The sequence below is a fragment of the Brienomyrus brachyistius genome, chromosome 16, assembly GCF_023856365.1.
Source record: "Brienomyrus brachyistius isolate T26 chromosome 16, BBRACH_0.4, whole genome shotgun sequence".
Classification (NCBI taxonomy): domain Eukaryota; kingdom Metazoa; phylum Chordata; class Actinopteri; order Osteoglossiformes; family Mormyridae; genus Brienomyrus; species Brienomyrus brachyistius.
This window is the reverse complement of record NC_064548.1, coordinates 7,512,251-7,538,113: the sequence shown is the minus strand read 5'-3', so window position 1 is coordinate 7,538,113 and position 25,863 is coordinate 7,512,251. Positions and strand designations below refer to the sequence as shown.

Here is a 25,863-nt window from a genome sequence, read left to right as displayed (position 1 = left end):
ACAAAGACCTGCAGCTAGGCTGCCTTTGAACCATGGCGAGGACGGGCGGTACGGGGCCAGGCCGCGGCACCGGCGCAAACGCGAGCTGACAGCTTTGCGAAAACCCTCTTTCCAGGCTGGAGTGTCTCTGCGGTGCCAGACCCAGTGAGGGAAGTGCTCCGTAAACAATGACCAGAATGCCGCCACCTCCGCCTTCATCCCCGCGTGTCCCGTGCTGGGGACCGTGTTTATTATCAGCGAGTGTTAATCGCTAATCGTAACTTGCAGCTATCCCGGCTCCACCCATCCCACTGAGGGCAACCGCTGTGCCTGACCCATTCAGGTTTTGCTGCATTTCATTCTTAGCTCTTTTATGATGTCATAATTGAAAGCTTTGGCCTGTGATGCGGGGCTCTCACATTTAGAGGCCGCAAGAATATGAAAACAGCTAAGCTTTTGGTCTTACTTTTTATTTGCAGAAGAAAAACTGCAAAAAATCAACATCTTCCTGTAATAAAAAGAATTCTTGGCACTGGGTTTCTTATTAGAAGCAACAAGCCGCCTTTAATTGTCCAGATTACGGGAAAGCTCTGCGGATCATTAGTACAGTGCAGCCTCATGTAATCGCCGTGTGAAGTGAACTCTAAGCATCCCCGAAGTTTTTTTAAGACGTTTGCTTCTCATTAAGATTTTTCCCCTTACGAGCATCAGCCCTGATCCGCCACCCCCCCCCCCCCCCCCACCCCAGCCCCCAGTGCGGCCCCTCATGAAAACGCCCCGTTGTCCTCAGAGAGCACTGCCCGCTTTTACAGTCCCGGTTTGCTGATTGTAAACCTGCATGACGCTTTTCCTGTTTCGGAAGGAGTGAAAACCTACATTAAAATTCCTGGGCCATCACGCATGTTAGTGAGGTGGAGGGGTTCATGGGGGTGCAGATTGTTATCTCCATCTGGGGGGGGGCACCAAGGACCTCTGTGAGTCAGCCTTCAGTGTTTAACCACATTTCAACATGCCTGCACTTTGTACAAAAGATTTAGAGTTTTAGCATTTTTCTATGTTTTTGCAGAAATTTGCACATCCTGTCACTATACAAGCAATATCTGCACAAGTTGCAGTTACAGAACAGCCAGAACAGTCCAACCACTCAAGGCATACAACGGGAAGGAACTATTTTATTGGGGAAGCTGTTTATTTGCTGTATTTCTGGCTATGCCCCGTTAAATGCAGCCATCAGGCACTGCATTCTGCAGTGTTCCTTAAGAGTTTGTGAATACTTCCCTAGTTAAATGAGCCATTTGACTCCTGGGATTGATGGGAAAACACGCCGCAAAAAACACACGTGACTAACAGCCAGATCACCCCCCTCCCCCCACCCCCGCCACGGAAGGACCCCTGCACAGCCCCTCCATGTTTTTAAAGTATCAAGCGCTGGAGGCGGGCAGGGTAGCGGGGGGGTGGCCTACCATTCTATGGCATGGCGGGGCGGGGGGGGGGGGTGCATTTTTCCCTGCGATGTGCAGTAACCAGTATAATAGGGCTCTGTGCGGGCGGTGGAGTGGGCACAAGACAAACAGCTTTATTCAAAGAGGCAACCAAGTTAATGCACCATTAATAATGTCGCGGGTGGAGGAGGGCTGTGGAAAGACCCGGAACCGGCCCTGGAAGCACCATGGAGTGCATCGGCCCCCAACGGCCCCGGAGTCCTCCTACACACCCCCCACGGGTGACCTGCTTTGAATGCTGACTGCCACGCCTGATGGCCCCTGTGCGGCCACATGGGTGTCACCAGACACCCCAGCTGTGAAACGCCACCATCTTCCATTCCGTGACAACTTGGAAATATTTCTGCTGACCCTCCCAAAAAAATCCAAGCTGGAAAAATAGGTAATTAACCCTCCTGGCAAACAACTATTAAAACAGTGACGGACCGTCGCAGTCATTCCTCACACTGCTTGGCCTTAACACTAGCTTGCCTAGTAACCTGAACCCAGAGCTCTTCTTACGTTTTGGACGCCGTTAAAAGTTACAGGAAATGAACGTGCGCATTCAACCCCCACTCCTCCAGCTATGTCAAATACCAAACCCTGGTCTTTTTTGCAGGGGCGTGTGTTGGATTGCACTCCCCCTGCCTCAGTCCACTGTCTACTGGTTGCTTGAGCGCCCCGGGGGGCGGGCAGCGCATTCGGGACGCCCTGAGCTGGCTGGGCCGCCGGGACGAGGGGGGATCAGCCAGCCCGGCTTATTCCATCACCTCGACAGCTCCATTGTTCGCGCACAGCAATAAGAACAAAGGCCGTCGCTCTGGAGAGTTCAAGAGGCGCTTTACCTGATTTACTGAGCCTGGCCCTCCCCCTGCGGGCCAGAAGCACTGGAATGTCGTGTTCAAGCCCCCACCTCTATTAGTCTTTGGGTGATAACATTTGTTTCCACATGTGGGAGAACACGGAGACGAGGGTCTCTCACTTTCTCACTGCCACCACCCCCCCACCGACTGTGAGCCCCAAGCCCAACATGACCACTGAAATGTAAACATGTGGTTAAATAGGGTTTGAGTGTCAAGCGTGTGGCAGATAGTCGCTCTCCACGTCTGGGTAACGCACTGGAAAGTGCCCCAACACTGCACACCGGGTCCATGTCTGCGCCTCGCCTGTTCAGCCGCCCTCTCTATCCACCACCCTTCCTGTCCCGGCTTCAGCGTATAGGTGTCCTCGGTCCTCTCCGGGACACGCAAAGCCAGCCTCAGATATTAACAAAAGGCTCCCTAAGCCGCAAAGAAGAGGGAAAACATCCACTTTTCAAGTTTGCGACTAAGCCGGAGAGCAGGCCACTTTGTAGTGGAGGGGCTCATCCTCAGAGGAAGTGCTCAATAACAGCCATAATAAGCCCCGCGCCCGGCTCTCGGCGCTGTAATTAAAAGGCTTTTCTGTCCCGCTTGGAAAGCGATGGGGGAAATTGGATTCAGGCAGGAAATTCCACCAGAGTAAGCTGGCCCGTGTCCTAACTACACAGCGCCGTGCCAGCTGAATGGCGCAAGGGCCCACCGCGCACAGCACCCTGGGAAATGGCGGGAGGACTCGTGGCTTCAGACGACCGCTGTGCTGTCCGCTACGGAGGTCATTCCCCACCCCAACGCACCCCACCTCACTGTGAAGCTGCCGCTCGCTGCACCCTATCGTGAGTTTATTAGGCGGGTCCTGGTTTGGTGGAGCAGCTTTATGTTCTTACTTAGTCTGCAAAAATGTTTTTCTTTGGTTATTCGTGGCGACAAAAGGATTATGGTCTTAGATGAATGCACATCCACCACTTTATGCAATGAAAGGAGCCATTGAGTGAACAGGTCTTTCCTTTAAATCCTGCTCGGAGTTTGAAAAATGATACATTCTCCAATGATGTGGGTTCCCCCACGCCGCCGATAAGCTGATTAGGTGTGGACTCTCTAAGCGCCAACGGCAGGCAAAGCCGTGACACTCAAATGTGTGATTTAAGGTGGCGCCGCCCAAAGGGAGGCAGCCCATACGTCATGTGCCAACCCTGCCCCTCTCTTTCCGACTGGTCGAGCCCAGTTTGGCAAAAGCAGAGACGAAGGCACTGTTTAGCAGTGTTTCAATTTGGATTCCAGAGAAAAATTCCTATTAAGCAATAGCAACCCCGTGCAGTAAACTCAGGAGTAGAATAAAGGCAGATCTCACACGGGATGTTTTTTTTTTTTTTTAAGATGCACCGCAGTGTAAAACATCCAGAAAATAAGATGTACATGCCCCGGAGTAAGACAACACAGAGAATACACAGTGTGTAATTACAAGGCAATCAGCAAAAGCATCTCAATCCACCGTTTGCGGATGAAACAGTGTTACAAATGCAAATAGGCCAACACGTGGCGGGCAGAGGCAGCGGTGGGGGCGGGGGTGAGCATCCCGCCCCGGCTCCGGCCTCGCCTCCCCAGCTGTGTCCGATCTTCCCAAGCACTCCACCAAGCTCTTTCCCGTGCGTGTTTATAGAGCCGCACCCGCTGGCTTCTCTCAGACACAATTTGTTTGGTCTAACACCATTCATAAATCTCACACGCTGCCCCTGCTACGCCCGCTGGGTCATTTACATTGAGACAGGCCAGTCTCTAGCATTTTATTTTATATGCGTCTCCATGTTAAGGTAGAGACGGACCATCCCAAAAGCCCCGCCTCATGGGGAAAGCAATAGCACAACGTTTATACTTTGAATATTGCTTTTTTACTGTCCCACACCCGGGTTCGGGAGGACACATGTGACCGATTGAAAAGGTACTTGAATGCATTGCCATGATATATTGTTACCGGGGCGATTTGCCCTCTAACATTCATATGCTGGGTGTATCCAACCTGACGAATTTCCTGGATTTATTTTTTAGGGATTTACATCCATTGGACCTTAAATTATGTTCCACTGACACAACTATATTAATGGCACTATTGTTGTGTTTTTGCTGTTTACTTATCATGTAAGATACTCTTAACAACCTTTGCGTGACTTAGCAGAGAGCTGTACAGTCAATTAGTGTGATTTTGACCTCGAAATAACATTTGAAAAACATTCTCTATATCCATATCAGTCCTCTTTCTCCCTCTGTGCCCATCAAAGTCCCATCTCTCTCTCCATCACAGTCCTGTCTCTCTCCGTCCATCACATTTCTATCTCTCTCCATCACAGTCCTGTCTCTCTCTGTCCATCACAGTCCATCTCTCTCTGTCCATCACAGCCCTGTCTCTCTCTCTCCATCACAGTCCTGTCTCTCTCTGTCCATCACAGCCCTGTCTCTCTCTCTCTCCATCACAGTCCTGTCTCTCTCTGTCCATCACAGCCCTGTCTCTCTCTCTCCATCACAGTCCTGTCTCTCTCCGTCCATCACATTTCTATCTCTCTCCAGCACAGTCCTGTCTCTCTCTGTCCATCACAGCCCTGTCTCTCTGTCCATCACAGCCCTGTCTCTCTGTCCATCACAGTCCATATCTCTCTGTCCATCATAGTCCATCTCTCTCTGTCCATCACAGTCCCATCTCTCTCTTTCGATCACAGTCCCATCTCTCTCTTTCGATCACAGTCCCATCTCTCTCTTTCGATCTGTCTCCTGGACTTTAGGCCAGCTGAGCCTGATACTGGATCCACGTCATTGAAGGTTCACCACACCTTATCAGCACTGCACAGCCAGGCTGGGGCCACCTGCTAATAACCCTAATGGATCATTTTGCTGAACTGGGTAAAGGAGGTCGGGTGCGTGACAGACGGCCAGTGAGGAAGAGCAGGGTGCGGGTCTGCCAGCCTCCTCCACGTGTGACAAGCGGCTGGATGTTAGCATGCTGTTTGGGTAATTTGGCTACTTAAGGCAATGAGGGTCCCCAAGACTGATTGTGCTTCGGTGTAATCACCCACCTGGCCGCAGTGATTTATCGCCCACTCGTATAATAGCGCTGCTTAGCACATGGGTTTCTCGACGTTAAGTAATTACCTTAAACAAAAAGTTTATTATCTTTAAGGCTGGCCGATGATAAAAGGTGGCCTATCAAGTAGACCCTAGCTTAAGACGCAGCTCAGCAAACGAGAGCCATAATTAAGATACAGTGCGTTTAAAGCACCGCTGGGTGCCGCCGTCTCTATGTCTGGCTCCTACATATACATCATCCCGTCAGACCATGGCGCAGGCAGTTAGCCCCGCCTGCCTCTGAAGGACACCAGCTCACCAAGCACACAGCTTTGCCACTTCCTGCAAGAACGCTGAGTGGTCGAGAGTCGGTGCCGCAGAAATGCAGGGGCAGAACGAGGAACCAGTAGTGTGTCCCTGTAGTGTATCAGGGACTGGGACCCAAGATCAGAAATAAATCAGCAGTAAGCCAAATCAACAGGTGAATACGAGGGCCGGCCTTGGCCTCCTGCTCAAAGCTGTGCTCTCATTGCCACGTTCTTCCCCCCTGGCCACAATCAAACGGCAGGCCCGTTTGCCGGTCCCTTGAGGCCCAGGCCCTCTTAGTTTAGTGGTTTCAAAGCCCTTGGCCACAACCAACAGGAAATCAGCCTCTTCTGTCACGTGGCTCCCCGTGGCTCCTGAGAAACGGTGGCGTAGCTTCCTTTGTAACGATGTCCCATGATCCTTTTGTGGGGGCCTTGCAGGCCCAGCGCCCCACATGCTCTGGGACTGGGCAGTGATAGAAACCAGATGCCCCGTGACGTTGCCTCCAACACCCGACTCCACCATTAATCTGAGATCTCTTTCCAAACATGGAGAACTCCTCTGCTCCCTGAGTTCTCCACCGCCTCCACTTAACAGTTACATCCTGTGACCTCCTGAATCAGGAGCCTTCCCAAGATGGCGCCTGCAGCTCCGGTTACCCTCCGGGTCCCAAAAACTCTGTCCGTCTGGGTGGATTTACGATGGGAAAGTCCCTGCTTTCAGCAGGATCGGCTCTATGTGCTGTTTCCGTGTCTGCCTCATCTGACCTCTGACCGTTGCACCCTAACTGACATAAAACCCACCCCCAGCACAAAAGCATCTTCCTGACAGTCCCTTCACTGTGGATCATGATTATACCATACCCAGTACCACTCCCCCCATTTAAATGGCTTTCACAGAGCTGAAAAGAGTCTATAATGTTATAGATGATGTGTGAGAGAGTATAATGTGAGTATTAAGCAGTACTATTCAGCAGTACTATCACACAGTAATGTTTGTTATGGGGCTCCACTGAGACATTATCATGCATTTCTACAGCTTCTGGCCCTGTGCACCACCTATTAGTCACGCGTTAAGATGCCACTGGACGTGACATGTGAAACACAGAACCCCAGAGCTCATCACCGGCTGTCAAGCAAGTTTAGCTAAACCCCTCAAAGCCATCACACTGGGCTGGTCCTTTACCTAGCAGAGTGGACAGGAAGGCTCAGACGCGTTCCTCTGTTCATTCTTTGCACCCAGTATTGCAAAACTAGAGCAGGATGAAAAGTGGCTCAACTGGAGTGCAGGAGAACAATACCTGGCAGCTGGAGGAAAAGCTCCTCCATCACATGCTCCAGGGTGATTGCCCTGGCTGCCTTTGCAGTGGGCATAAAGTTATGCTGCCATCTTGGAATTCCTGCCTTGAACTTGTCTGAATGGGCTGGTCTATGACCAGACATATTGGTAAGCTACTTTAGCGATTAAAGCTTTGACTCAGAGAGTAACATCAGGGCAAAGTGATGGCATTACCAGTGAAACATTTAAGGGCTGCTGTAAGATATACTGCATCTTTCTCATCTCTTCCAGCTTTTGTAAACACTGAACCCAAAGCGAGCAGGTGACCATGAGTCTCTAAACACGTCATCCACTCGAAGGACAACAAAGCGGGAGGCAGGGCCTCCTGTCGGCAGCTGCACTCCAAGGAAATGACAAGCTGAGATGGTGGAGAGATGGGCAAAGGCAGAGAGAAGAGCTTAACACACAGCAGGTAATGGTAGAAGCTTGTGGAGGTGACCATCAAATCAAAGAGCGAGGAGCACCCCCCCCCTCCCCACAACACCATTTCGGGTGAAAATAAAATAAACAGAGGCGGTCGGCAGAGAGGGATTTCTACATGGCCCCAGGCGGGGCGTCAGGGTGCACACTAAGTAAACAATGGCAAGAATTACTAGACAAACTCCAGCTGGCTGCCGGGCAAATGCACATCGAGGCTTAAACGCACGAGTTCGTGGCCCAGACGTGGAAGGGGCACGCCCTCAGCCCTGGCGACCTCCCGGCCTGCACAAGCCAATGAGCTGCGGCCCCACAGACCTGGAGTCTTCCACTGAGGTGTCATGACACCACCGCCCAGTGTTTTGAGCCTGCCTTGAAGGCAGTGTCACGATTCCCCTTCAGAACACACGGCTCACCGAGCTCCACACAGGGCTAGACCCAGACGCCCCTCCTGGCTGTGGATGACTGTTTATACACGTATCCATGACTACAAGGCCCTGGCTCCCCAGCACTGATGGAGAGAGCTGGGGGAGGGTGGGCTGCTCCTGGCCACTCCATTTCTCCCCCCTAAGCCACCCACATCATACATTCACTTTGGGCCCACGGTGGGGAAAATATGATGACGGCATTCCCCATAAATGCCAGATATTCTGTACTCCCTGGATTCAAATCTGATTCATAGGGCGAGTTTCTTTGGAACCATACAGACCTAATGGAGCTCAACACCTATGTTTGTGGAAGGAGCCTGGGGATGGATATCTGGCCTTAAAGCTGTGCTGATCTTAAGAACATAGCATGAAATGATTATAACCACAAACGTATAGCATAATGCATATCTCTCTGCTCAGGCAGACACACTTTTACAGTGAAATATGTCACTGCTGTAAGAAAAGGGGAGAAGCCAATGGTATCGCGGCATTCTGAGCAGAGCGATAAATCGGTGCATTTATCCATCAGTTTTATTGTCCCTCATGTGGCCTCTGGAGAGCTCTGTCACCCCACACGCTGGCCATATGTTGCTGAGCTTGGCTTGATTTGAGGGGCCGTGCCTTAGAGTGCCTAGATGCAACAGGCTGGTGTTAGACCCTCCCGTCCAGGATGGCTCGTCCAATAAAAATTCACTGTTCAGGAAACAGCTGGCTGCTCTGAATGTAAGGCGGTTATCTGTTCAGTAATACGCACGAGTAACCGGGTATGGAGATTTTAATGAAGGAATAATCTGCTCCACATTTATTATCGTAGTATTATTGTGTTTCCAAGTTCATGTGAGAAGCTGAAAATATTTGTCTGGAAAACACTATCTAGCATCTATTTTGGTTGGTGCCATCACATCAGAGAAGGATAACACATATGATGGGGCTTATACAGGTCTCATATTTGTGTAGCTGTCCCACCACCCCACCACCATGAAAAGCCAGGGTCTGTTTAGTACATTTTGAGGAGGAAAATAGCTCAAATGTTCCTTGGCCACAAGACATGTATGTAAGAAAACAAAAGGGACCCACGCATACCCTACAGGCTTGCGTGGGACATGCAGAGAAAGGAATGACAGGTGACGGAATGCTCCGAGCGTGTACTGAGGGCTGACTGAATGGTCTGAGTGTGAACTGAGAGGGCAGCGGGGGCATAAAGGTCTGAGCATGTACCGAGGGGGGATGGAAAGGTCCTAGCATGTACCAAGGGCTGGCAATTAAGTCTGAGCATGTACTGAGGGCTGACAGAAAAGTCCAAGCATCTACCCAAGGCTCAACACCTGGGTCTGTGTGTGAACTGAGGAGGGAAGGAAAAGTCTGATCATGTACCATGGGGAGGCAGAAAGGTCAAAGCATGTACCGAAGGTCTGTATGGCTACCAATTAGGGAAGGAAAGATCTATATTTGTAGCGAAGGGGACCAAAAAGATCCAGGCATGTTCTAAAAGCCAACAAAACGGTCTGAGATGAAGTGTCCTAATGAACACAAATCATGGTCCATATCTGAGAACTCATTTTTTCGGTGTGTCCCACACAAAGTCTTCATAGAACCCAGCATCTCTATTATTCCCGCATTACTCAAAGTGCCCTTAGCAATCATCGCAGAAACATTGGTCAACACAGCAGGACCAAGCCAGTCCACCTGTCCCAACTCACCCTCCTGCACCCCCCCTCCCCAAAGCAGCAGAGTGGCTCCAGAGCGCTTCTTCATACTAGCTGCGTGGCAGCTGAATATCAAAGTGGGTGAGGACAAAAGCCTGATCAGGAGGAAGGAAAACATTACCCTAGCTGGGTGTTCACCATGGTCCTTCAATGGATCTCTCAGCAGAAAGAGGCTTTTCAGGTCATGGCTGATGCCGAATATGACCGTCTAAGACTACATCACTGAGGATGTCCAGTAGCAAGTGAAAAGCAATAAATATCCATTTCTTTTATTCTGGCAATTGTGTAAAAAATGTCAGTCTTTTTAAGAAGACCATCTTCCAGAGTTACTGGGGGTAGCCGGTACTGATAGCTAGGACAGAAATGAACAAAGAAGAGAATGACCACTGATTTGATGAAGCAAACAGCTAAAAGCACGGCTGAGTAGTGTCCCACGAGAATAGCCAGGAACTGACAGTGAGAAATAGCCATATAATAGCTGCTGTCTCGCTTAATTGGGGGGTTATTACCATACAATAGAGGCAGACGTCACTTTCGACACCTTAATTTAGTAATTAGATCGTTTGTGTCAAAGGCTGGAAGAGAAAAGGAGGCACAAAGGGGATCTAGAGATGAGCATCTCTGTCCTGCCAGTGTTCCTCTTCTTGGGTTGGTCGTTTGCATCCAGTTCTGTATGTGGTTAGTTTGGACATATCCAGCCACAGGCCATGGCGACAGAGGCCAGGATGACTGGGGTATTTTGAGCTGGTGATGGGGGAGAGCAGCAGGGCGGACTCACTCTCATGGCGAAGATGGATCGAAGGGTAATTGAATCTCAAGACAGAATCACAGGGCTTCCTAACGGGGAGAGTTTAGGCTTTCCAATTAAGAAACAAAACACAGCCCCCCAGTCCCGTGCGCTTGTAACCCAAGCTGGCTTGTTGGGCAGAGGCCCCCAGTTACCACTGGCAAGCTGCGGGTGATTACAGAGGCCCAAAGGAAATGTAGGCCCCTCTGCCACAATACAGGAGCCCAAAACATGGGGCTCTGCTAGGGAGGTGGAGGACTCCCACAAGGTCCCATTTTCCAGAGATTGGTTGCAGCATGGTTACTCTGAGCCAACAGTGAGCCAGGAAAGCCGACATCCATGACTGAGTAGCAGCTTAAACAGGAAGTACATAAACTTCCTGACTGCGTCTTTGCCAAACTTGTACTTACTGATCATATTGAGATGGTCAGTTGAACTGCCCATGCGTGATAGCTGGTCCATTAACTGCTCAGGGTGGGTGCTCTAAGTTACTGTCACCATGGTTTCACCTTCTGTCCAGGAGCCCTTGTCTCACACAGAACTGCCTGTGAGGCTAATGACTCACTGAGGGCTAAAGATGGAGGTTGTGTGAACTGGAGAAACACCGGCAACACACGCACATCACACACCACTAAAAACAGGTCAATTCACCACTATGCCGCCTGAAATGAACCAAAATAAAGCGTCTGTTTAGGCAGAAAAATAAACCTCAGCCTTAACATTATATTGGGCAGCTAACGGTAATTTTAGAGTCCACTGCCGTGACTTGCAATTAACTTTTAAGGGGCTGATTAAAAAGATTTTTTCCCCCAGACCTCAAAGAAAGTTAAACAATGGCCATGGCCTTGATGAAGTTACACGTGTGCTGCAGATGCGGAGAGGAGGAGCCCAAATTCCTCCATTACTAGCGGGCACCATATGTCACAGACCTGAGGGTTTCTCCATGGCAAGAGCTCTGTTTCAGGCCAAGCTTGGACCTTTGAGAAGAGGTGTGCCTTGCTTGCACCAGCATGGAGCCTCTCCATGAATTTGTGCTAAGATCTTCTCATGATAGATCTTTTGCTAAAACTGCAGCTTTGAGCAGTGTGTCTGTGTGTGGGGGGGGTACATGTCAAAGCACAAAGGGGCCCTTTCAAGGGCCGGCCTGCTGTCTGCCTAACAGTGACTGGGGGAGGGGGCAGCAATCTGATCCTCCCAGTTGGGTCTACGGCGTCAGCTCCTTTGCAGTGGAGGACATGTCAGAACTATGTTCCTCCCTGATGAAGATGCTTTCCAGGATCCTTGCTGAGAAGCGAGCGTGACTGCAGAGCTGAGGTTGGAGGTGTGGATATGACCTGCGAGTGCAAGCAGCTGGGCTGCATGGCATACTGTAAGACGCGAGTGCCATCCTGCCGTCATGCAGGAAAGTGTAAGGAGAGGTTTGACAGGGGTGCGCCATCTGCTTCACTCAAAGCTATGTGAATGCAAAGAATAACCTTGGGCAGGGTGAGCGAGTGGGCTGTGCTAAAAGCTCCATTCTGCAATATTCCCAGGCTGCATACCATGATAAACAAGAAAAGTTTATATTCTTTCTGTTTCCGTGAGTTCCCAAATCAAACGTAGGGAGGCCCATTAACTGGTGAGTGCAGCAGCTTTTTCAGACCAGCTGTCTCAGTTTGACGACCGGTGACATGCAACGGGCCGACATAAAAAGAGTCAGAGCGACTCATAAGGAAGCCAAGAATCCTTGGACAGAAATGTTACAACCTGCCAATTTGCAATGACTCGTCATTAAGGTAGATTTGTACTGTTCTGCAGTTTTCAGGCCCTGCTTGAGTTACAGCACATACATCAAGAAGGATGCCATGTTACTGCTGTTATTTTCTCCGTCAGACTGGGATTTCTGTAATAGCTCTGGACCAATAACGCCCTCTGTGTGCATGTATATTCAGGTGACTCTCTTGGCTGACACTGGGAGTCATGTGAGGCCCTGTTTAACCTGAACGTGGAGTGTGTTTCCCATGGCGGCGACATAGCACACCTGTGGCAACAGCTGGCCATTCTTCTAGCTGTGACAGATCCCGCATTTGCAGACCTTACAAGACTCACACTGGAAGACCCGAGACACAGATCCAGGGATGTCCCGCAAAAGGGCTCGAGGTCCCTCTCATCACGTCCTGCCTCTCATCATGAGGCAGGACGTGATGAACGTCCAATGCGAGCTTGTTTACTCAGATATCAGGGCGTCCTGTAATCACTCATTTGTTCATGTAATGAATATATAAGGGAAGAAAAATCGCAACACTACATCTGCCTTCCCCTTACAATTTGACGTTGATGCCCATGGGAGAGGCTTTGCAGCACTATTATCCAATAGAAAATTCTTTGGAAAATCATATGTCATGATGATGGACAACAGAGGTGCAGGGCATTAAATAGATTTAGGGGTCCAGAGGAGGGTCTGGAGACTGGCCTCTCAGTTCAGGCACCTCCTCTCTTAGTACTGGTATGTGTTTTCTACTTATTTTGCATTCTCGCTCCTGTCTTTTACGAGAGGCTGGAGCGGCCTGTAGGAAGCGATTCCTTACGCCTTCTCTGTGCCAGCTGGAACTGCCCAGCGGGGGCGGCTAGTATTTCACAGAGTCATTGTTTTCCCTCCTCCGGACCGGCCGAGTCATTCGACACGTGTTACATCTGGGCAGGCGCGCCGTAGAGCTGATCACAGCAGAATTTGAGATGAAAAAGGGACGACTGACGTGTGTTTTCATGTCTGCTCTTCATGATGTGTCATTAAAGGCAGGGCTCCTGTCCCACAACTGTGGTACCGAGAGAGATGAGATCCGATCTCACGATTCTACACTGGGAGGAGAACTCAGCCCTGCTGCCAGCTTCTCGCCTCCAGGCTACAGCCACCGCGCTAAAATCACCATCCAACCACCTGCATCTGCAATCCTGGTCAAATGGCATCCATCTATCAGCTTTTCTCAATCCCTTTCCTCCTTTCCTGAAGATGCTGAATGCTTTGTTTTGAGCACCAATAAGGCAGAGCTGTCAGCGCCCCCTTCCTGCAGTGAATGTGGGACTCTGAAGCAGACGTGACGCATGGCGGTTCTGGGCTCATTCTGTTCCCATCTGTAGAAGGAGGGGGTGGGGGGCTTACTCTCCAGGGCCAGACGCCTTCATGTCTCCGTGGCGGGGTGACGACAGGAGGCATCACCTGGAGCATAGCACTAACTGGCTGCAGCCCAAATTCCCTCAAACCCTAATAAATGCACAAATATCCCCGCTGTGCTTCAGAGGACCACAGAAATGCAGCACGTGGGGGTGTCCCTTTCCTGCAGCCTGTCCCAGAGCTCAGTGTATGGCCCCCCCGAGGACTTGCATGCTAACAGACCCATAAACATAAACATAAACTTCACTAAAGCTACAGGGACTATTTAATGCAAGAAGACAAAGGAAAATAAACGCTTGTGCCAGACCGACTGAGAGCTTAAAACATGTTTAGAGAGTCTCCTTGGCTAACAGTTGGGTCTGCCCAGTGCTTGCTTGTGCACCAGCGCGGAGATGCAGTGAAGCATCAGTGCTTTAACTGTCCTGCGGTAGCAGCACACAGGGCTGATTTAGGAGAAAGGCCGTGCCCCCCTTTCCTCGGCCGGATGGGTGCCTCCCGCCCACGGCACTGAGAGAGCCTCGTTTTGGAAAACCGTCTTCATGCAGAGTATTGGCTCCAGAGACAATTCCCCAAAAAATGACAGGGGGGCTTTAGCTCATCACAAAAAAAAATCTTTCAATTAAGCCGAACAAGAGTTTATTGCAATACTGCGTAGGGAGTCTCTGTTTTTCAGTCCAGCACTAATGTTAAGAAACCCTTTCATGTCATGGGAATCTCAGTCTTTACATAAATTCTCTTCTCAGCCACAACTGTGTTGAATCAGGGGGGATTTTGGGGGGGACTGTCTCTGGGGGGGGGGGGGGGGGGGGGGGTTAATGCCAGAAACTGTCAGCCTACAGAGGATATGAGCACTCGGTTGCATTGTAGGTAGAAACAGAGGACAGTGAGTGTGTTTTGAGCATGTCAGCCCCCATGCGATGGTGATAATCACATGGCTTCAGGCCCCAACATGCTATAACCAATGTACATCCAGGTTCATCCTGACCCATAGATAAGATAATGTTTTCCATATCTGCTGCAGATATGGCCCTCAGATCTTTGAAGCTGAGGTCAGACATGCATGCACATAGTTTGGCTTATGACAAATTACCTGGGCGGCGGACGGGCCTACAGGCTGATCCCTCAGGCTCCATCCCACATCGCTGGGTGCCTACCCCCACCCTCTTTTTTGGGAAAATTAAATACTTTAACTGGAACCAGCTCACTCCACCAATTGTTCTACATACCAAAATAGTTCACAGGCATGCTACAGGCATCTAAAGGCCCCCAAGGGAACTGGGATGTTGACAGTTACAAATGTGTGTCGACGTGATTTTTCAAAAATTTGACAATGCTAATTCACTTCTGCATGTATTTTTTTCTGCTCTTGCTGTGTTCTTTGGGGACTGACGCCGTGGGCTCATAGCCCAGGTGATGGTTAGTGTGTCATGGGGAGCGTGGATGGCATCTCACAAATCAGGCTCCTATCCTATGTTTTTGGAACACGCCACCATTTTGAATTTCCTGAAAGAGAAATTAGTTTCTGGCATCGTCTCAGAAACCGCTGGTGGCCCACACACAAGGTACCAAATAAGAGCAGGGAGGAGGGAGAGCCAGTGTCGGGGACATGGGCACGAAGAGCTGGGACCTGTAGCTACAGCACTTTGCAAATCCAAGTGCATCACACCAGACCCAGCCAGACCCAAAGGATGTATTGTGTCACTTTCCACCAATCGATGCCGCCAAACCACACATCACGCCATAAACTAACAAGTGCTTTTGTTTGTCCTGGGTCAGAAGAACATGATTAGTGGACGAGCTAAATATAAAACAAGACCGCAAACCCTTGTAATCTCACTCGCTGCCTCAGAATCAGAAGACAGCATGATGTCGCGATGCTCTGATTCTCACTGAGCTTAACTCACTCCAGATTCTCACTGACCTTAACTCACTCCTGACTTTCACTGACATTAACTCACTCCTGATTCTTACTCACCTTAACTCACTCCAGATTCTCACCGACCTTAACTCACTCCTGACTTTCACTGACATTAACTCACTCCTGATTCTTACTCACCTTAACTCACTCCTGATTCTCAATGACCTTAACTCACTCCTGATTTTCAATGACATTAACTCACTCCTGATTCTTACTCACCTTAACTCACTCCAGATTCTCACCGACCTTAACTCACTCCTGACTTTCACTGACATTAACTCACTCCTGATTCTTACTCACCTTAACTCACTCCAGATTCTCACCGACCTTAACTCACTCCTGACTTTCACTGACATTAACTCACTCCTGATTCTTACTCACCTTAACTCACTCCTGATTCTCAATGACCTTAACTCACTCCTGATTTTCACTGACCTTAACTCATTCCCGATTCTTTCTGACTTTAATTCAATCCTGATTCTCTGTGATTTTGGGACTGTTCTTGCTGCTGGCTAAATCACGGCCTCTAGCAGTTCTGTGACCAAGCTGCAGGGTTCTTCACCACAGAACTGAATTGTGGACCTTAAGCTCTTTCCCATTTCATGAAAGTGTTTAACATCACATACACCAAGAGAGACTCTGTTACATTCTGCAAAGCCATCCGAGGGCTAAATTTAGCCAGACTGTTTATCTACCACTAGTAGCAATATTCTTCCTCTATTTGTTATCCCAGGGTCAAGTTGTTTCACTGTAAACCCCCGCTGATTATTTTGCTGGTCGGACAGTTTACTACAGCCTGCCGGAGCCTTTCTCAACACGGCACGCCGGGGTCAGGGCCTCCTCTTCTACGCTGAGCACACGTCGGCTGAGGGGTATGACTGCATAAAGTCTGTGGGAAAATGCTAAGCCAGCCTGGAGCCTGCCTGATTGGCCAGTCCGGATGCATCCATATGCTAATTAGACACTGCTAATTAGCAGTTCTTTCTTCTATTGATTCATAACACTGTGTTGCTCTCTGGTACCTGTTGTGAGGCCCCGCCCCACCCTGCTTGCCCTATAGGCCGCACTGCGACCTCCCAGCTGTGCCACGATCAAATTAACTGCTGAGGACAAATGCTGTTGGATGGACCATGTGACTAATACCACGTTAGATCCATAATTACCAGCAAACTGTCTCCCAGGGGTACAATTGTGGCATCATGGTTAATCGATATCCCGTCAAACTCTCAGAGGCCAGCAATCAAACACAAAGTACTTTAACGGGAAGACTCGCTCACCCAGCACACCCAGTACTTCCGCAGAGTTATGCGACTCCCCCTGGCTTGTGGACATCTATGTGAGCCAAACTCAGAGCTCACTATGATTGCCACCCAGCCCTTATAATATATCCTATGTAATACAGGAGTTTCCAATGCAGCACGATCCCGTATTATGAAGGACACGTAGGAACCCTAGAGCTCAGGGAGCTGTTAGACATGCCAAGAAGGACCTTACTGAGGTAAGGACTGTCCGACTACACCACAGAAAGTCGACGTCCCTCGGGACAGCGCCCTCTGGAATGCTCTGTTTACATACTTCTCTGTACTATTAAAGGCACAGACACCTGGCGGGTATGTCTAATATAGCACTCCAGGGTATGTGGTGTGTAGCCCCCTCCAGTCCTGTGCTTGCTCTTCTGCTGTCTCTTTTGTCCTCTGCTGTCTCTTTTCCCTGCTTCCTGTCAGGGGTGGCCACTTGCATGCTCAGCTATCCAAGAAGGGCTCTGGGGTGTGTGGGGACCTACTGGCCGGCTGGATCTCAGGAGGGGACCTGCTGACTGACTCAATCTTAGAAGGGGACCTGCTGACTGGATCAATCTCAGGAGGGGATCTGTTGGCCAGCTGGATCTCAAGAGAGGACCTTTTGGCTAACTCGATCTTAGGAGGGCATTTGCAGATTGGATCAATCTCAGGAAGGGACCTGCTGGCTGGCTCGATCTCAGGAGGGGACCTGTTGACAGGCTGGATCTCAGGAGGGGATGTGCTGGCCAGCTGGATCTCATGGGGCCAGCAGAGACCACCCATTAGTGAGATAGGGCCTACAAGAAGAGGAGGGCTATTCCTCAAACCATACAGCAATTCTGGATGCCATTAGACACGTGAAACAGAGCATGCCCCGAACAGCCTGTCATGCCTGGGAGGCAACGCAAAAGAGGCGTGGCCAGTGTTACACATGAAGAGCTGAAGACGCTAACAGCTTCATTACCTGGTGTGCCCTTCAGAGTGACCTAATCCAAACCCTAACCTTAACTGTAACTCAAAGTACAGCCCTAACTCTGAACGCTAATCCTAATGCTAACGCTGTGAATGGGCAGCTTACTGGGAGATACGCTGACATGTGAGTACATTCATAGTAATGCAGGGAACAGCTCTGGGCTCTGCTCCTCTTAATGTCTCGAACCCGCTGGCACCACCAGCATCTCCACAAAAGCAATGATGTTGTGTTCCTTTTTCTTTCAAGAAAGAGAACACATCAAACTTTGTGACGGTTATCGATTTTCAAATGTTTTTCAATGCTGGGTTAGGGTCAGGAATCATTACACAGAGGTCGCCTCAAAGATAAAGACACAACCAGGGGCATTTGCTTAGCGTCATAACTGATTTAAAATTTGAAATTAGCATCAGAATTTACACTTGCACAGCACAAAGCTTCATGTTGCTTGGATTATGTTAACAATGATGAGTTTTGGCATGAGGACCATCGCAATTAAATATCTTCAGCTACACAATATCAATCCCTTGCCACTTCAATCCTGGAAAAATCTGTCGAATTTTATCGACCAGAAAAAAAACACGTTTTAAAGAAACACCAAACACCAAAAAACTATAATATAGAACTCTGCAGCAGACTCTATATAATGGATATTATTCATTTCACCGATTGAAAAGAATGTGCTTCATACAAAGTTAGCAAAATACAACATGCCTAAATCCTCAGCCTACTTAGCAGCGGAAGGCCGGAGGTCCTTTAAAGGCTGAGAAAACAGACAGTAGACAGAACCTGTCCACCTAAAAAAAAAAAATGCATCCAGTTGACTTTGCAATCAGCTGCCTATAAATAGATGGTGAAAAAGAGAGACGCTGCTCTGCTTTCACTCGGTACATTTAATCTACAGTGCCCCTTCCAGGCGGCTGGCCTCCCCAGAAGTGAAATTTCAGATAAAAGCTGGAGGGCTATCTCGCAGAGCCATCGAGCCGAATGTTTATAAAAGCTGGATAAACGAGGGCGAGCGCCGGTCCCATTACCTGGACGGCTTTTCAGGAGCGCCGGGGCTCTGTGTGGGACAGATGGAAAGGATCACTGTCCTGCCCGAGGATGGTGACCGCTCCCAGACAGCGTGCAGTCGGGCGGATGCCTGGAATGGCGTGGGCCGGGTCGATGGGCCTTCCTGTAACCCTCTGCCGTCTCAGATATCCGCTCAGGCTGGGCATTATTGACACACACTGACGTGATGGAGACCACAACCAAGTCGAAACCCCTGTGTCTCCGCTGAACGTAGCCTCGATATAGGTAAGATCCTGGAATCTGGAGTCCTTGTCCCGTCCCTGCTGCTCTTTTTTTTGCTTTCCCAGCCTCCCAGAGTTCTCATGGTCCACGTATCGCATGGTCGGATGTTTCAAACAGCTCCCCTTGCAAGTGGTATTTACCGAAAGCAAGTGTTTTTGTGTGAGAGCCTGACTACATGTAAAGGAGAGTGCAGTTATTTAAACCAGATAGCATCGCCGCTACGGGAGCGTGCAGCTTTTCACACTGTGGCACGCTGCCTTGTCAGTGTCTGCAGGCTTTACCTGGAAAGTCAGTGCCCCCCCCCCCCCACCCACCCATCCATCCTGTCCTTGCCGACAATGGGCCAGAAGAAGAATTCCCCTCTCAGAAAGATTAGTGGCCATCCCCCTCCGTGGCCTGCTGAACACCGGGCCGTTTTTGGGGGCATTCTTCTCTGCCATTGGTCTGACCCCCAGAGCAGGTCCCTCCACACCGCTAGGATCCCCACCGTCGGGGATCCCCATCTGTAGCTGTCACCAGGGCGACACCACGGCGGTGATAATGAGATGGCCCTTATCACTAAGCCACTGCTCTGCCGAGGCACGGCATGTCCCCCTCCCCCCACCCCGTTTGTCAAACTGCTGACTTACCGCTCAGTAATTAGGCACAATAACTGTGTTTATAACGCTGCTGCCGCTAATTAGACACGCCACGCGGCCTAATGGGCCGGCCGGTACTGCTCTCTACATATTTCTTTATTTGTTTCCATAATTTATACCCATTATTTCCCAGAATACTTTCCACTTAATTGACGCATTCATTGCTGATTACAAACAGCCCCTTCTTTAATTAAGCAGATTCCTCTGTAATGGGCTCAGCACCCCCCCCCCCCCAATGATGTTACCCCCCCATTGCTAAAGTGAGGCAAACTGTGTGAAAATCCATCTCTGTTGTGCACCCCCCCCCACATTCCCTCTGTAATGCTCCCTGGGTATGGGTACAGGGTCCCGGGCTGTACAGAGAGGTGCTAAGTATCCCCCCTCCCCCCTGTGTCCCCCAGGGACCCCCGACTCAGCAGAAATTTGTCTCGGAGAAGCAGAAGCGCTTAGTGCACAGCATCAATTTCTCCCTCAGCCACCCACCCCCCCCCAAAACAAGAACACAACAAACTCACTACCAAGAAGATGTATGTGAGGGGCCACCAAACCCAGTTAATCAAATCATTAGCAGCCACCAGCCCGCTGGCCTAGTTTGGGGCTTGGGGAAGAGGAACCAGAGAAAAGCCGAACACATGCACATCCTCACCCAGCAGTCATCTCCCCAAACATACAGAGTGTATAAACGAATACAGAATGTATATCAACATATACATAACGTATAGAAACTTCTAAACCTATCTAAACCTTCATGATCTCAGTGAACGGCAGTTTGTGAGTGTCTCTCCATATATTTGGTCACAGAGTCAGTTATAGGCTGAGGAAGACTGTGTCCAACACAGGCAGCTATGTTCATTTATTAACAAGATGCAGAGCCTGGTCTGGCCTATGTTGTGGGCCTGTGCTATATGGCACAAGCTGGATGGAGGTGCAACCTTCACGGCCTTCATTTACACGTAGGGTTCCACATAATGGGCTTGCATTGGAAACTTCATTCAGGCTGCAGGGCTGTAATAACGCCCTGAGAACGTTGGGGGGGGTGCACCTGCTCTAGCTTTTAATTGACTTGCGTTGTTGTTGCAGCCAGCCGCTGCGGCCTTTACAGACGTTCATTACAGACGTGCTGTTTCCACAGACCACTGGGGAGTGGGGCCGACCATGTGCCCAGCCAGCGTGCCGGCGCACGAGCACGCCGCCCTCGCCACCGCGTGATAAATGGTTCTATTAGCGCCGCAGATTGTTAAACGCTGATATAAGAGGCTGGTGGCGAGCAGCAGTCCATCTATCCTGCCTGGCCGCGTAAATAGCCTGTATTTATGTGTAAATAACATATTAAAACTCCACGCCAGGCCTGTTCTTTGATAGAGGGGGAAATTGTTCCAAATAAATAACACGGGACAGGGACATGAAGAGGAGGAGGGGGGTTAGGGTTAATAGAGCCGCTGGAGGACGGGGGGTGGGCACAACAGAGGGGACGCAGGCCAACGGTGTGGCACGCGGCGGCAGTAAAGGGCTGCTAACGGGCTCGTATATCTGCTTTCCGGAAACACGCCGCCTGGCGAATCCTCGAGATTCGTGACCTTTCCCTTGCCGACCTGCCTCCCCCGTCACCCCCCGGCCGCCGGTCTGTGGAGCCGCCCGTCTCCCCCGGTCCGCATAAATAACAATAACGGTAAAGTGCTTGGTGGTAACGGATGGCTTTCTCTCGTCGCTGTGGCAGCGTGCTGTGACTCGGTAGTTAGTCAGCGCAGCAGCGGCTCCCCGAGATGGCGCCCGACGCCTGGCCCACGCTCTCCTTTCAGGAAGTGTCAGTTGTGAATAATGGCGCTCCACTTCTTCACCGTGGAAAAGGGCCCCGTGTGTTTTTTTTCCTGTCTGAAATATCAGAGATGCTGCGATATTGACACTCACAAATGAAGTCCTACGTAGCGACCTGCTACTGGGACGGCCTGGCAACCTGCTTCCTCTGGCGCCGAAGATCTGGAAGACGGATCGCTAGTTCTGAGAGACCCCTCTCTGTGGCTCCTGCTCATGCTTTCAGATACTCCTTAAGTGTGTCACATTTTCAACCGATTACCCTTCAGTGTTTCTTGCTGGGTTCCGATGCTCATCGTACAGAGAGGCCAGAGTCCTGCTAGTGAGCACATTCTGGTAGATTCTATGCCATGAACTAGACCGCAGGACGCAGTCAGGCCTACAATCAACTTTACCCCATGGGGGCCCAAAGCAGGGGTGGAGAGCCAATCTGGGAGTAATAGTCCAGGCCTAATAATCTCCTAGATTCCAGTCTGCAGGCCTTTGAACTTCCAATTAATGTCCCTAAAGCCCTTGTGAAGATGTTAGGCTTAGCGAACTGAGCAGACGGGTGTCTAAGCAAAGGCTCAGGGTATTGAAATATATGACCTCAGCCTTCCATTATGGCTGCTCAGATTAGACATGTGATCATTTAAGGAGATAAAGGTATTAAATATATAGGCAGACAACTGCCTTTTCAAGAAGCCAAAAGTTAAGATTGAAAACCTATGTTGAAAATCAGGTCTTCATAGCTTGAAGTTTAAAACAGTTTAAAACAGTTTTATGACTTTAATGGCTGAAACGAGGCAGGATGACAGGCAGCGTTGGGTCATCATGCAGGAGTATGGATAGCATCGATTTCATGCCAGATGCCTACTGAGGACAGTCTCCCTGAAACGGACGTCGCAAAGAACCCGGAATGAGTACAAATGCTCTATTTTCCGTGGTTCCTTTAATAAACAATTAATGACTATTACTATATGATGGCAGGCCACCAAGCCCTCCATCAAGCAGTAAAAAGGGCACATTATCAGAAGCGCATTACCATTTCAAAGGTAGCCTTCAATCGGGAACTTTGTCAGTTTCTGAAGGAGTATTCGTCCACTGCTCCACTGGCCATTTTAACTTATTTATTACTTTTATACTCTGGAGGTAAGAACAAGGTCCTGCAGCCTCATTATGCGAGGCTTTCATCACGCATTCACTGACATCGTTAAAACGTGCATTCTCTCTCTCTCTCTCTCTCTCTCTCTCTCGCTCTGTGCCTGCAGAGTGCCTGCTCTGGTGCCAGGATGAAGGCGAGGCCTCGTTACTTTTCACTCACATCAGCATAAACATACATTAAAGCACAAACCCGGCCTAGATATACATGAACCGCTCGTTGTTTGGTGCTGGCAAAACGTGTCGGTGCTTATTTGAATCCTTACCATGTTTTTCTCTTTGCTCAGACAAAAGAGAACATGACCCTGGCTGTCATCCTAAGGGAAAGTGAAATTACAGCCCGGCTCGGTGGAGAGCGTGGTTTGGCAAAGCTGATCGCTGGAGATTCCTAAACAAACCATACGAGGCCTCCGCCTCTCATTTTGCTAATTATTCTATTACAAACAAAACCAGAATCTGGAGGAACACCCGAATAAGGTTTCGGCATGCGTCTCCAGTGTCTCTCTGAAAATGCCCCACTTCTTACACATTTATTTAACATTTAATGAACGATTTCAGGCGTGACTGCAGCATCGTGACAGGCCACCGGACCCTTCATTAACCAGTAAAAATGCCACGTTTTCAAAAGGCCCATTAACATTTCAAAAGTAGCCTCCGATCAGCATCTTTGTCACCCTCAGAAGGACCAAGTTGTCTGCTGCCACAGCGGCCATTTTAAGTAATTTATTTCAGTCTGGAGGTAAGAGTGGGCTTTTCACACTCATTATCCCCTACTTTTATCACGCCTTCTCTGACAAGGCTTCCCTCTTCGTTTCTGAGCTTGGGCCACACTTGCACAGTGAAGTAGGGGGGAGTCGAATTACTTTATTCTTTTCAGCCAGTGCTATTCTTTAGGGGGGAGACCACCTCTTTCCTCATCTGTATTTATGTATCAATAAGCAGTAAGATACCTGCATAGACTTCTGCCAACCTCTGGCATAGTCACCTGACTACAACAGTAGTCACATGGTTCACACTAAAGCTCATATCAACAGTGTGCTGTAAGTCACCGATGACAAGATGCTCTTTCTAACATCCTATTCACGGTGAGTTACAGCTGTGTGCATCCTCCCTCTGTCGAAATGTAATTGTTTGCTGGCCCTGCTGTGTGTCATCAATAAACAGCGCCCCTGGTCAATGAAGCTGTGCATCTAATGCCTAAGGGGGCATGAAAAAGCCAAGGTGCCTATGGGGAGGATGTGGATGGCATACCGCGGGTTACTGTCGTCGGAGATGGCTTCTTAGTCAGGTCAGAGAAGCCGCTTCCTTCAAGGCTGGAGGCCTTACACTCCTTCTTCTCTGTGGCCATTGGAGCAGAGGACTCCATGGTAGACAAACAGGGACTCTACAAGGAAGAAAACAAAGCAGGGAAACAGAGGATGAGCATCTGCATGCCAGTTTTCCTGGCATTGCATCAGTTTATATGGATGATTTCTGTCATCTATAAAATCACAAATAATCAGCAAAGTGGCACTGCCCCTTTGCTCCAACAGAGGGAGTCCTGCATAACATTTCTAAGTTGACCAGTGGTCTGTCCTGGGTTGTGCAGTATACAACACAAGAATCTTATCAGAAAGTAATCTGAAACTGGGAAATGCGATATTTTTCATTCCAGTAAATGAGGCAATCTGTCAGCTTGAACCAGATCCCACAAACTCGCCTTTACAAATGCACACTTTGGTATAAGTATCTTCACAGCACACAGCAAGAAACTAAAATAAAGCAAAGGAAATACATTAAGCCTGCACCAAATCGCCCTCTGAGACCTTCCCAGGCTGCTGCCTGAACAGACTTGAACAGAGGTATGGGCGCCATTAAACTGTGAGATATTAAGGAGACACTCTCCAAAATTCTGTCACTGGTGACGGCTCACCACAGGAATAGTCTGCAAAGCCGGCGGGGGCGCCAGTTTGTCAGTGGGACAAGGCGCGGCCTGCCCGTCCGCCTGCTTCCCGTCCCAAACTAGCTCGCCCATCGTGCCCAAACAGCCACCGGAGAGGAAGATGGTTGGCAGCAAGCCACCTGTTTAACTCTGAGGAACATACAAGATTATCCCTGGTGCCGTGCAAATAAGAGGCAGATCAGCTTGAAAGCATCTCTTTCGGGTGCCTTTCATCCAGTGATGCCAGCCAGGATTGGTCTGAGGAGGGGGGGTAGCCCTAAATGCCACTCAAAGCTAACTGTGGTCTTTTTATAAGTCTTGTTTGCACAGTTTTGTGTCCATGTTGTCAGACTTCTCAAGGGAAATAAAACGTCACATTCAAGGTGATACAGACAGGAAGGGAAAGCCCAGATTGGGACTCTCCCAAAAGTGTGTGCCAGCTATATAAACGTACCCTTATGTGAGACACGATGCTGACACGGGGTATTTTACAGCTTAAACAGAAAGCCTTGAGAATTAACAATAACATTACCGGAGAACGCGAAGCATATGGCAGCTCTTAAACGTCGCCGACAAAATATCACTTTAAGAAGGATAAACAGAAATTTATATGGAAGTACAACGGAGTTTGTTAACATTATACTATAATTTATTTATGTTTCCCTTTACTGGAAAATATTCGCCTATTTTTGGCAATTTGGATGTTTTTCAAGATTTTCCAACGATTTCATTGGAAGGTTTTCTTAGTTTAAAAAGTTAGATCTGCCGTGCCGTATTTAGCAGGCTGTGATATTTAACCATAAACCCGCGAAACACAGCGGGAAATTATTATTATTTTTTAATTCCCAGTTTGTTGAACTCGATGTAATACGACAGAATATGATACGACACAGAATAATAAAATATACGATATGATCTTATAGGATGGGGTGAGGGCAGTAATTTATACTATAGGATATGATCTTATAGGATAAGATCTTGTAGGATCGGATGTGATCTTATGCGTTCGGATGGTATTTTATTGGATAGGACACGATCGTATAAGAGAGGATAGGGCTGGTCAATTTCCAGCGTCGATTCATCGATTCATCCATGCGCCTCACTGGACACCTTCAGTAACTCCGGTATGAGACCAACTGTTGTAAAAATATAAAAATGTATAATCACGAATGTATGTATATAATACACGGTATAAGTAATACTAGGCGGGGGAAAGATGGACCCAAGTCTATGTTGAAATATTGTTATTAATGCAGTCGAATGATTTTTAAATGTGTAACCAACAGCTGTGTGCAAAATATAGACTACTATATTTGTAGTATCTCCATACAAAATATGGATTTTTCTTATTTATTTATGTATGTTTGGGAAAGTCTACTTTAAA

General features: G+C 49.1%; 1 protein-coding gene across 1 annotated transcript in view; it reads right to left on the bottom strand.

Moving 5' to 3' along the window:
* gli2a (GLI family zinc finger 2a) overlaps positions 1-25,863 on the bottom strand; it is a 68,713-nt gene that overhangs the window by 29,959 nt on the left and 12,891 nt on the right. Inside the window, exon 2 of the mRNA XM_048978900.1 lies at positions 23,810-23,942. Coding sequence (XP_048834857.1) covers positions 23,810-23,924 — 115 coding nt within the window. The 5' untranslated portion in view covers positions 23,925-23,942. The remainder of the gene's footprint in view (positions 1-23,809; positions 23,943-25,863) is intronic.